Source organism: Populus euphratica, unplaced genomic scaffold (genome assembly GCF_000495115.2).
Source record: "Populus euphratica unplaced genomic scaffold, PopEup_1.0 scaffold466.1, whole genome shotgun sequence".
NCBI classification, from domain to species: Eukaryota; Viridiplantae; Streptophyta; class Magnoliopsida; order Malpighiales; family Salicaceae; genus Populus; species Populus euphratica.
Genome location: NW_011500345.1, coordinates 103,888 through 116,211, shown reverse-complemented (window position 1 = coordinate 116,211; position 12,324 = coordinate 103,888). Strand labels below are relative to the sequence as shown.

The following is a 12,324-nucleotide window of genomic DNA, read 5'->3' as shown; positions in this document are numbered from 1 at the left end:
ATACAGTGCGAGACCACACACAAAGAGCATTCAAAACTTCTTGCTCCAAAGCATCAAAAGTATACAAAATAATCGCAGAATCTTTAGAAGCACTCTCAACTGCTTCCATGGCGTTGTTAACAAACCAACCATTTGGATCCGTACTTCGAGAGAACCTTGGACTATCTCTTAAACGTAGACCCTTCATTCCTGGAATCCCGTCTATGATTCTGTCCGCGAAATCATTTGTTTGAAAGCTCTCGTCTGCAAACACAAAGAACAGCTGGATGCAAATTCGGAGGTAATTTCAATCTTCAAAAACCAAAGGACAATAAAAAGTTGATTTCATGTTCATACCATCTAATGGCGGCAGGCCTTTCTTTTTTAGTGCACGAAATTGTTTGGAGCACATGAAGACACATGCAGAGAGTAAAGAACAACGCAATAGGTATTCCTAGCATTTCAGCAGCACTGATAGCTAATGACATCATACATCAGAGACAATACAAGTCACTGGGGGGACACCAGAATATGTTGTGTCATGAAGCTTAGCAAGCAGGTCATTAAATGAAGCCAGTTGGTTTTTCTTAAAATCTTCAGAGATGCAAGAGTATCAGAAGGAGGGACGCTGTCCGGAATGGTTTCAAAGTGAAAATCATGAAAGCCATTAAGGGAATCAGGAGCTCTAGAATTAAGCAGGAGTCTATGATTGAACTCAGTATTGACAAAGGCTATGTGAAACCCTTTGTGTTGAAGTAGTTTGGCTAATTTTAGCATTGATTTTATGTGGCTTTGAAGTTGGAAGGGGATAACAACTGCATGTGGCTTGTCGGCCATGGCTTACATTCTATGTTTTTTCTGTAGTGTCATATGAATGCTATCATATTAATTTGTTAGGGTGTTGTATATTAAACAATTAATTCAATCTAAAAATTTAAATTGTTAAATAAGATTTTAAAATATTATTTGTATTATTTTTTAATATAATTTCTTAAATAAAAACATCATGTTTAATTTTTTTATCTAATAAATAAAAGTTATGAAATTTAAATTTGTGATCGTATAATTATCAAAATTTTAATATTATATTAAAAAATTAATTTCATTCTAAAATTTTAAATTATTAAATCAGATTTTAAAATAAAATTTATATATTTTCTAATAATGTAAATAAATTAGCCTTTGAATCCAAAGTTGACCTCCACACACGAGAGAAAATCTCTCTTTTGTGGCGGTTTATATCTTAATCTCTTATTTATATTCACTTCATTGTTTTCATCCTAACCATACTGTTATTGTTATTATTATTGTAAATTACTTTGTACTCAGTTTTAATGTCAAAGAAACCGGGCAGCAGAAACCTGATATTCTCTTATTGACAAAAAATCTCCGGTAGGCCCGCAGTTGAACCTGAAGCCTGTACACACCTCCAAGTTTTCTTTCTAAAAGGACTCATAATTCATCTTCTTTGTCAACTAGTCCAACCTGTATTTGCACACCTTCACAAGATACACGATGTTTTCCTTCATAATTATATTAATTCACGCGAAACTTAATTATTGATTGTTTGGTTGTATCTGTTCAGTATTTCTTAATTGTTAATGTCATTATTGTTTGGTCTAGTTTGGAGTGTTGATACTGTGATGAATTCAAAAAATCTGGAAACAGATGTTTTATTTATTCCTATCCTTAATTTATTTTTCTCCCGATAAGACAAAATATATGATTAGGAAAGCACCCAAGTGGACATGAAATCACCTTGGCGGAAGAGTCTAGAGCAAACAGCAGACAATTCTTCAGATGAAGACAACATAAACCAGAGCACAGTAATTTATTAAACCTTTGGCACGGTTCCCTTCTACGGACTCTCTTGTCCTTTGGGAGAAGACACCACACTCAACAGTAGCCAGCCATATTATTTAGCAATAATTTAAATTAGAAAAGCCGAAGATATCATTATGTTTATATGAAATATTATGAAACAATGAGATATTTAGCTGATAAGGTAAAATTTGCTGGTTAAATTTGATTACAGTTCAATAATTATATCATCGAAAGCTATGGATATTTTCAGCAGCCCAATGACTTCACAAAACTTAGATATCTTCTAGGCTTACCCCTTCTTTATTATTTTATAAATATTTGTATAAAATTTGTTAAAAAAATATAAATTATATCTTAAAATTATAAGTAATAATTTAATTCATTAAATCAAGATGATTTTTTTGATGTAGTATAAATGTTTTAATAATCAAGTAATTATGAGTTTAAATTTTATAATTTTTATTTATTTAATAAAAATTAAATAAGTTTCAAATTTAAAAAAATATATTAAAAAATAATATCAGTCATATCTTATAGGCTACTGGACTAATTAAAGATTAGAACATTGTTATATTATCAAGATTTAATTACTTATGCCTCATGGTTTCATAAATTAAGTATGAGGCTCTTATGGCTGTAAACTCGATCTCTCTTGAACGGACACAAATCCTTTGAACTGGCTCTCTTGTCCTTTTGTAAAGTTACGACAACAAGTACAGCATTATTTAGGAAAAATAGTCAACACACAACATCAGCACTGTTTGCATGGAATATAACTAAGCAATGCACGGACACTAATGACCTTGAAAACAACACATTCGTCTTGAGCTTTAATTATCTTTTAATAAAGAAACATTTTTTATTTCATGACAAGAGCACTTCCGTCACCAACTTGTCTAGATTCATGGATGATGAACCACTTGGACGAGTGGCCTCGAGAGCTAACCTCTTCCACTCCATGGCTTTCTTCTTCATTTTCTTACCTTCTTCTCCTTCCATCAGCTCTCTCACTTGTTTTTCCACATTTTCTCTCGTCACATTGCTATCAATCTCCATTCCAGTTGCCCACTCATTGCATGTATACCGACAGTTAGTTTGCTGATCACCGAAGGATGGCCAACAAAGCATAGGCACCCCAGAAGAAATGCTCTCAATTGTGGAACCCCAACCACAATGTGTTAGAAAACCTCCAATAGATGGGTGGTTGAGAACTTCCTCTTGTGGACACCAACTACAAATTAAGCCCCTTTCTTTTGTTTCTTCAGTGAATTCTGGTGGCAATATCGCGGAGTCGCAGGTGATCATGTCAGGTCGTATTATCCATAAAAACAGGTGACCACTTTTAGAAAGTCCCATTCCAAATTCAACGAGCTGCTCTTTAGTAGCCACTGCTATGCTACCAAAATTCACATAAATTACCGAGTTGGGTTTCTTGGAATCAAGCCATTGGAGACACTCAACTTCTTCTTTCCATAGGTTACAATCAATAGAATCTAGATCATCTTCTTGAATTTGATTGAGAAGTAATTGAAGTGGACCGATTGTGTAGACACGAGGAAACATAGAGTAAAGGGAAGTCAGGACTTCTTGCTCCAAAACATCGAAAGTATGGAAAATGACTGCAGAACCTGAATGAGATCTCTCAACAGATTCCATGCAGAAGTTAAACAGACAGTCATTTGGATCTGTTGTGCGAATAAAACTTGGAAGATCCCTTAATCGTATATCTTTCATTCCTGGAATCCAGTCTACTACTCTGTCTAGATAGCCATTTGTTAAAAAGCTCTCGTCTGCAATAAAAAATTGAATGCATGACTAATTTTGTAAACGTTAGGATTAATTTGTGAACATCATGCTTGTATATGAGTATAATGACCGGAGATAAATTGAAAGAGAGCAAAAGTCAATAGATTGTGATGGAAGGTTGCGTTGAATACTCATAACCAATAAAAAAGAAAAACAAAGGATAAAATTATGTGGGCTAAAAAGGAACATGGAAATACTCATAATTATATATGTATGTACATGGATGAACATGAACGGGAGCATATTACAAAGAATTTATATTAAAAAAAGAACATAGGTAATTGGTCAAGAGAAACTTGAATTCTCCATCAAATCCAACAATGCTCTCTTTTAATTTTTCAAGCATGACCCCGGCAACAATGCTCTCTTTTAATTTTTCAAGCACCCCGAACTATAAAAGAATTATATAAATTATATCTTGATATTTTATTTAAGTTATTAGATTAAATTAGTTCTTTGACATGATATTAAAGTCTTGTTAACTAAACAATCACGTGTTTGAATTTCATTAGCTCCATTCTATTTGATAAAAATTAAATATAATTTAGTGTGAGTTTTTGAATTTTTAATTCTAAAAAGTTTTTATTTGAAAAAATATATTAGAAAATTATATAAATCATAATTTGGGGTTTCATCTACCAACTTAAGATATTAGATTGAATTAATTAGTTCTTTAACATTAACTATTAGATCAAGACAATCTACCACCTCTGTTGAGATCTTTTAGTTTCTATTCCTAACGATATTGGCGATACATTGTCTTGATATGATAGTTTTATGGAGCAATATCAAAAAATAGAGCGTTATGAATCTAGCTGGCTTGACCACAAATTCATAAGTTCTCTAGCAAGTAGCTTGAAAAACAAGTGCTACAACTTTTGATGTTGAACGCATATTAATGCTTATGACACAACCTATATACGTGGGTGACATTAAAAACCAAAGATCAAAGCATGTGATATCGGAGAAAGAAGATACAATGATAGTTATTAAACTCAATAGGTAAGTTAATTTAGAAAACTCGTGAGTTTGATTCAAACCAGGTTTCAAGTTAAATTAAAAAATATGTTGACTCGATAGAACTCAGTTGATCTACTTAGTCAGGTTTTCTATGACTCTTAACTTAATCAAACCTAATCCAAATTTAAGTGGTCAGCTCCTAGAAAAGAAAAGAACAAAACTGTCTTTTTAATGGAAATGATTGACATAGTAATTCATAGGTTAGTCAAGTTAACTCAATGATCCACTCATAAATCTTACCGTACTTACAATGAAGTGATTGTAGAACCTACTATATATCTAGTTGAGTGCAATAATTTCTCTGCCTGAAGACATTACAAGCAAATTCGAAATCAAATTTCAGGTTCTGTGTCTGAAGGGCTTACTCTGTTTCCCAAGAGAGCTTCTAGTGAACTAAAAGCAAGTAAAGATAAATAACGAACACTGAAAGAATATCATATTGAAATTTTGACTTTAATTTTTCCTTGTTCATACCTTTTAGTGGTATAAAACCTTTTTCTTTGAGCACCTTATATTGCTTAAGCCCCATGAAGCTGCAAGCAGAGATAGTAAAGAACAAAGCAATAGGGATCCCGAGCATCTCCGCAGTAGTGATAGCGACAGGCATGAAACCATCAGAGACGATGCAAGTCACAGGGGGGACATCAGGTGATGCTGTGTCATTCAGCTTGTCTAGCAGGTCATTAAATGGAGCCAACAAGTTCTTCTTGGCAGCTTCACAAAGTCCAGGCATATCTTGGGTGGCATTCTCATCCGAGGGAGGGAGGCCATCAGGAATGGATTCGAACTGAAAGTCGGGCAAACCTTTCAGGGAATCAGATCCTCTAGATTTAAGTAAGCGTTTATGGTTAAACTCAGTATTGACAAAGGTAATGTGAAAACCTTTGTAATGTAGTAGTTTCGCTAGTTTAAGCATTGACTTTATGTGGCTCTGAGCTGGGCTAGGGAAACAAACTGCATGAGGCTTATGATCAGCTAAAATTTTGCTAGTCATGTCTCTAGCTCTTTCTTTCTTTCTCTATTACCTCTGCTATTCCTGTTTCTGCTATTCTATGTTAAAGCGAGCACACCAATCACAAAATTATACAAGTAGACTTCTGAATTCTGTACAAGTACATCCTTTGAAGTCACTGTCTGATCTTTGATTTCAACAAATTGACGATATTTCCTAGATGGATATATGCACGCCTAGTTCATTAAAGCATAGGTCTTGGCTCCCCCGAGACTGATTTATTTGTCCCTTGGGAAAATTACTGCTGCGATCGAGTATTGCATTATTTAGGAAATGAATCAGCACTCAACATTAGCCTTCCATATGGCAAAACAATTTATATTAGAAATTGTAATATCTATACATGAAAACAACACATTTGTCTTAGATATTCTTTTAATAAACAAACTTCTTTCTACACGCAACTGAATCGCTCCAAATCTATACCACGTAGAACTCACCTGTCAGGTTTTGATATTATTTGTACTCTACGTTGTTCTAAAATCTGCAGCTTAGTAATAAGAGTTTTTTTAGTGTTTATTCATGTCATTTCCCAATTTATTTTGTTTCTTCTTCTTCTTCTTCTTTTTTGAGAAAATACAAAAATGAAAAAAACAAGTTATATGAAAAGATAAATGAGAAAATAAATCACTCTTGAAGGATAAGTTAAGTTAAGAGAATGATTTGTATGTAAATTTCAATAGTTGCTAATAGCTGCGACCATCCTTTGTATTTATACCTTTAGGTTGTATATAATACTAGAGTGGAGTATACTACACATGATAATTATCCCTATATAAGGTATTTACATATATATATATATATAACAAACCTATTCTAATCTCTTTCCATAACACACTCTGTCAAGTTGAAGGTGAAGATTCCACCCGAAGCTTGGATCGAAAAAGAGCAAACGAGACTTTGGGAAACAACTTGGTAAGGACATCAACTAGTTGGTCCTTTGAAGAGATAAAGCATACCTAAATTTCTTGCTTAGCAACGCCAACACGAACAAAGTGATAGTCAACTTCACATGGTTAGTGCGAGCATGAAAAATTGGATTGAGTGATAGGAAGGTGACCCCTAAATTATCACACCATAATGTAGTCATGGATGACGATGGAAAATGAAGTTCTGATAATAAAGAGCAAATCCATAAGATTTCATCAGTACCATCAACTAAAACCTTGTATTTTGCCTTCGTAGAAGATCGAGCCACAATGCATTGCTTCCCTGACTTCTATTAAATAGGAGTAGCACCAAGATATACAAGATAACCACTTGTTGATTTTCAATCATTAATACTGTCAGCCCAATCAGCATCAGTGAAACCATGAAGAGATAATAAGGAATCCTGAGTAATGTGTAGACCATAAAAAGTTGTATCATGAAGGTAACGTAGAATGCATTTAACGACCGACCAATGATCCTTAGTAGGGGCATGCATAAACTGACATACCTTGTTGATTGCATAACAAATATCAGGTTTGGTAAAAGTAAGATACTATAGAGCCCTAACAATCTATCTATATCGTGTTGGATTAGAGTAAGGAGTACCAAATACGATGCTCAATTTAGAGGAGGTAGACAGAGGGGTAACAACTGATTTATAAGAAGTCATACTTACTCGTTGGAAAATATTAAGATTATACTTATCTTGGTTGAGTAACAAACCCATAGAAGTGGATTTAACTTCAATGCCCGATAAGAAATGAATAGAGCCTAAATCCCGAAGTTTAAACTTTGAACTCGGCAAAATAATTAAGTGTTGAAGCAAAGTTGGGTTACTCATAGTCAACAAAATATCATCAACATACATAAGTAAATAAAATATAGTACTGTTGAAAGAGAGAATAAACAGAGAAGTATCAACCTTCGATGCTTGAAAACCAGTGGAAATCAAAAACTCACTTAACCGGTTGTATCATGCTCGAGACGCTTATTTTAAACTATACAAAGATTTATGTAGATGATACACATGCGATGAGAATGTAAAGTCAACAAAACCAAGTGGTTGTGCCCTGTACACCTCCTCTTGAATAATGACATTCAAAGAAGCATTATGGACATTCAACTGATGAATCTGCCAACCATAGGTGACAGTGATAGTAAGGACAAGTTGAATAATTGTTGGCTTAATCATCGGACTAAATGTTTCCAAATAATCAACCTTCTCTTGCTGAGTGAAACCTTGTGTAACCAGCCATGCTTTATATCGGTCCACACATCCACCAACATGCCTCTTAATCATACATATCCACCGACTGCCAACCACATTCATAGATGGAGCAAAAGGAACTAATGACCAAATGTCATTACTGTGAAGGGCCCAAAGTTATTCTTGCATGGCTTTATGCCAAATCAAGTATTTGTCAACAACCTTAAATGAAACTGGTTCCTGCTAAGGCAAAGATATAGACCGGGAGGCAGATAAGGCACTCAAGTTGGCAGTTTCGGATGAACGTGGGTGAAGTACTATGGATTGAGTGCGTACAACCTGAGGTTGAGTGGAAGACACATTGTTTTGGCCTTGCTAGAGAGAGAAATGAGACAAATCAATGCATAAATCAAGTCTGGGGGGAAATAGGGAAGGAACCTAGTGTTGAAAGGCGCAACAGAGGACTAGGCTGAGTAAGGGAAAACAATTCATATTGATAAAACTTCTTGTTTGTTGTACTTTGTGTGTGTGTTCGTGTTGGTGAGATAATCTCTCTTTTATGGTTCTCTAAAGAATTAAAAAATGACTTATCAAAGAACAACTATTTTCGTGGCATCATCCTTATACTTCTTGTTCGCGAATCAATATTTGTTGGGTGAGGGTTTTTCTGGTTTTAATAGTACTGGTATTTAGGTATAAGTTATTTTTATGTCTCACTCCTATCAAACCTAATTGACTTGCTTTTATGTCACACTCCTATCAAACCTAATTGACTTGGTTTTTCGGGAATTAGTGTCTTTACGTGTAGATTGCGTGACCATGTGATCACGAGGTTTACATCATTATGCTTTGTTGCCCGTTCATTGTGGATCAACAAACAAATTCTATGTATACATGCAATGAATGGGGAATAAGAATGGAGATTGATAATGATATCAACAGGGAAAATTTGAAGACGCTTGTAAGAGAGCTGATGGAGGCAGAGAAAGGTAAGAAAATGAAGAAGCAAGCCACAGAATGGAAAAAATTAGCAAAGGAGGCCACAGCTCCAAACGGTACATAATCCATGAATTTGGACAAGCTTATAAACGAAGTTCTTCTGTCACCAAATGAAGTCAACGCTCAAGCTTGAGCCATGGTTTTCAATTTGGTTGTCAGCAGCAGCGGAGATAGGGGCCAGCCCCTGCAAGCAGGGTCGGTCTATGCAAAACATTTTAAAATTTTAAAATTTTTAATATTTTTTAATTTAAATAAATAAGTTATTTAATAATATATATTATTATATTAATTTTAGCTTCCCCTGTGAAATGTGTCTGGCTCTGTCCCTGCCTGCAAGGAAATTTTTTTCTAGCTTTTCCATAATAATATTTATATTTTTAATTCAAATAATAAAACAATTGAAATCTTAATTTTTTTTAATTTTATTTTTTGACTCCACCCCTAGTTGTCGGTGTTATGTGTGTCTATTGATTTGGCATTGTTGAATTAAAGCATTAATCTTCATGGTTACTATCACGTTCATGATGAGTTTACTATTGTTCTTGATGATTATATTCTCACGTTTACTTCTTGACATGGTCTTGGATGCCTTGTTGGTAGCACTCAAGCTTATATTTGTTTTCTCCGGAGATCTTGTGATCGGATTTTATTTATTTAATATAGAAAGAGATTGCAGGCCTATAGGGAAGTGGCTTGAAGGAGCTTATAACCATCACAACACAAAAAAATAGGAAGAAAAAGACTAAAAATGAAACTAACAGTACTAGTAAAAAAAAAAATGAAGAACCTGACATGTCAACGCGAAAGAGTTTAACTCCCTAAGAAACAATACTGAAGATAGCATTCTCACTGTGAAACCAACAAGAATTTTTATATTTGTAATCCAAGCACGCAAGAATTTGTGAAAGTACTTTCTTATTCTAATTCATTAACAAAAAGTTGTTATGAAGGATCTCCATAGTTGGATGAAGATCAGCAATTACAATTGAAACACATGAAAAGTCTAGCAGACATGTTCATGAATAGATGGAAAAAGAGGTGTGGTCGTACAAAACTATTTTACAAAAATATCTATAACTTTTTGATATGATTGTGCTGAATTTTTACGAGTAGTTTGGATTAGCAATTAGCTATGGTAGGTAAACTTACTATCAAATTATGCCTAGAAGATTTTTTTAAGTTTTTGTATTTTTGTTCTTTTTAATTTTGAATTATAACTTTTATTTTTTCTTGTTATTTCTTTTCATTTCTTGTTAATACCCGTTATGAACATATTTGAATTATTATCATAATTTTCTTGAGAGATTTTTTAGTAGATTATACTTTGTTTGAGAATAAACAGCTCTAATTTCTGGCTAGAGCTTATCCAACCCTTTTTCATGAATTTCTATCTTTGTGTTCTCTGTCAGAATAAGTCTCAAGCAACAATCTTGGTTATGCTATAGAAAGGACTGCGAAAAATGATCCACATCCAAGATCAAACGCATGTCATGATATAATGGAAAGCACATAATTATATTAAAATGATGCAAGAGTCAAGAAGAAAAGGAATTTAGAATCTCTTTCCAACAAAATAATGCAGCTTTGAACAATCCCAGGACTCAAAAGAGAATGAGAAAATATCGAAGATACAAAATATTGAGGCTCTTTTTAAGAACACCAGATCAATTAACGACATATAGCACAAAAAGCACATTGCAAAGTATGAGTCAATCTCGAGCTGAGTCTTGACGTTTCATGACAGAAGCACTTCGTTTATCAGCTTGTCCAAATTCATGGATGAGGAACCATTTGGAGCAGTTGCCTCTTCTGCTAATTTTTTCCACTCCATGGACTTGCTCTTCATTTTCTTGCCTTTCCCTCCTTCCATCAACTCTCTCACAAGCTTCTCCACATTTTCTCCCTTGACGTTGCTATCAATTTCCATCCCAATTCCCCACTCATTGCATGTATACCTACAGTTGATTTGTTGATCAGCAAATAATGGCCAACAAAGCATAGGCACCCCAGAAGAAATGCTCTCAATTGTGGAACCCCATCCACAATGAGTTATAAAACCTGCAATTGAAGGGTGGCTGAGCACTTCTTCTTGTGGACACCAACTAGCAATGAAGCCCCTCTCTTTAGTCTCTTTCATAAACTCTGGTGGCAAAATAGGCGAGTCCCCAATGACCATATCAGGTCTTATTGCCCATAAAAATGGATGACCACTTTTAGCAAGTCCCGTTCCAAATTGAATGAACTGATGCTTTGAGATGACTCCTATACTGCCAAAGCTCACATAAATTACTGATTTTGGTTCCCTGGAGTCAAGCCATTGCAGACACTCAGACTCTTCTTTCCACAGGTTACATCCAATGGACTTCAGATCATCGTCAGGTACTTGATTGAGAAGCAACTGAAGTGGACCGATTGCAAAGACACGAGAATACATAGAGAAAAGAGCATTCAAAACCTCTTGCTCCAAAGCATCAAAAGTATGCAAAATAATTGCAGAAGCTTTAGAAGCACTCTCAACTGCTTCCATGACGCCGTTAAAAAACCAACCATTCGGATCCGTACCGCGAGAGAACCTTGGAATATCTCTTAAACGTATATCCTTCATTCCTGGAATCCAGTCTATGATTCTGTCCGCGAAATCATTTGTTTGAAAGCTCTCGTCTGCAAACACAATGAACAGTTGGATGCAAATTCGGAGGTAATTTCAATAGTCAAAAACCAAAGGACAATAAAAAGTTCATTTCATTTTCATACCATCTAATGGCGCTAGGCCTTCCTTTTTTAGTGCACGAAATTGTTTGGAGCACATGAAGGCACATGCAGATATAGTAAAGAACAACGCAATAGGTATTCCTAGCGTTTCAGCAGCACTGATAGAAAATGGCATCGCACCATCAGAGACAATACAAGTCACCGGCGGCACACCAGAAAATGTTGTATCATGAAGCTTGGCAAGCAGGTCATTAAATGAAGCCAGTTGGTTTTTCTTAAAATCTTCAGCAGATGCAAGAGTACCAGAAGGAGGGATGCTATCCGGAATGGTTTCAAATCGAAAATCATGCAAGCCATTAAGGGAATCAGGAGCTCTAGAATTAAGCAGGAGTCTATGATTGAACTCAGTATTGACAAAGGTTATGTGAAACCCTTTGTGGTGAAGTAGTTTGGCTAATTGTAGCATTGATTTTATGTGGCTTTGAAGTTGGAGGGGGATAAAAACTGCATGAGGCTTGTCGGCCATGGCTTGTTGGAAAAGAAAGATAGGGTGTGATAGTTAATTTATAAAAACAAAGTTAAAGAACAAGAATAAGAATGAAAGGAATGGTAGTGTTAAAAAAGATAAAGAAACACATCAATTCAAGATGTCCAGAGAAGATAAATAAAAGAGGTGATACTGTAGATGAGAAGACCAAGAAGCTAGATGCAGAACTAGCTAGATATAAAGAACATATTGAAAAGACAAGACGTGGACCTGCTTTAAGAGTATCTCCAACAAAAAAATACTATACTAAATAGCCAAATAAAAAAATAGTTTTTTAAACAATGTAAA

General features: G+C 34.7%; 1 protein-coding gene across 1 annotated transcript; it reads right to left on the bottom strand.

Moving 5' to 3' along the window:
- Nucleotides 1-2,626: 2,626 nt before the first annotated feature.
- Nucleotides 2,627-12,203, bottom strand: LOC105113904 (uncharacterized). Its single transcript, XM_011010261.1, has 5 exons — nucleotides 11,532-12,203; nucleotides 10,514-11,438; nucleotides 7,650-7,884; nucleotides 5,104-5,647; nucleotides 2,627-3,593 (listed from the first exon to the last, which is right to left on the bottom strand). The coding sequence occupies exons 1-5, from the start codon at nucleotides 12,013-12,015 to the stop codon at nucleotides 2,668-2,670; spliced, it is 3,114 nt and encodes a 1,037-aa protein (XP_011008563.1). The 5' UTR covers nucleotides 12,016-12,203; the 3' UTR covers nucleotides 2,627-2,667.
- Between the last annotated feature and the right edge of the window lie 121 nt (nucleotides 12,204-12,324).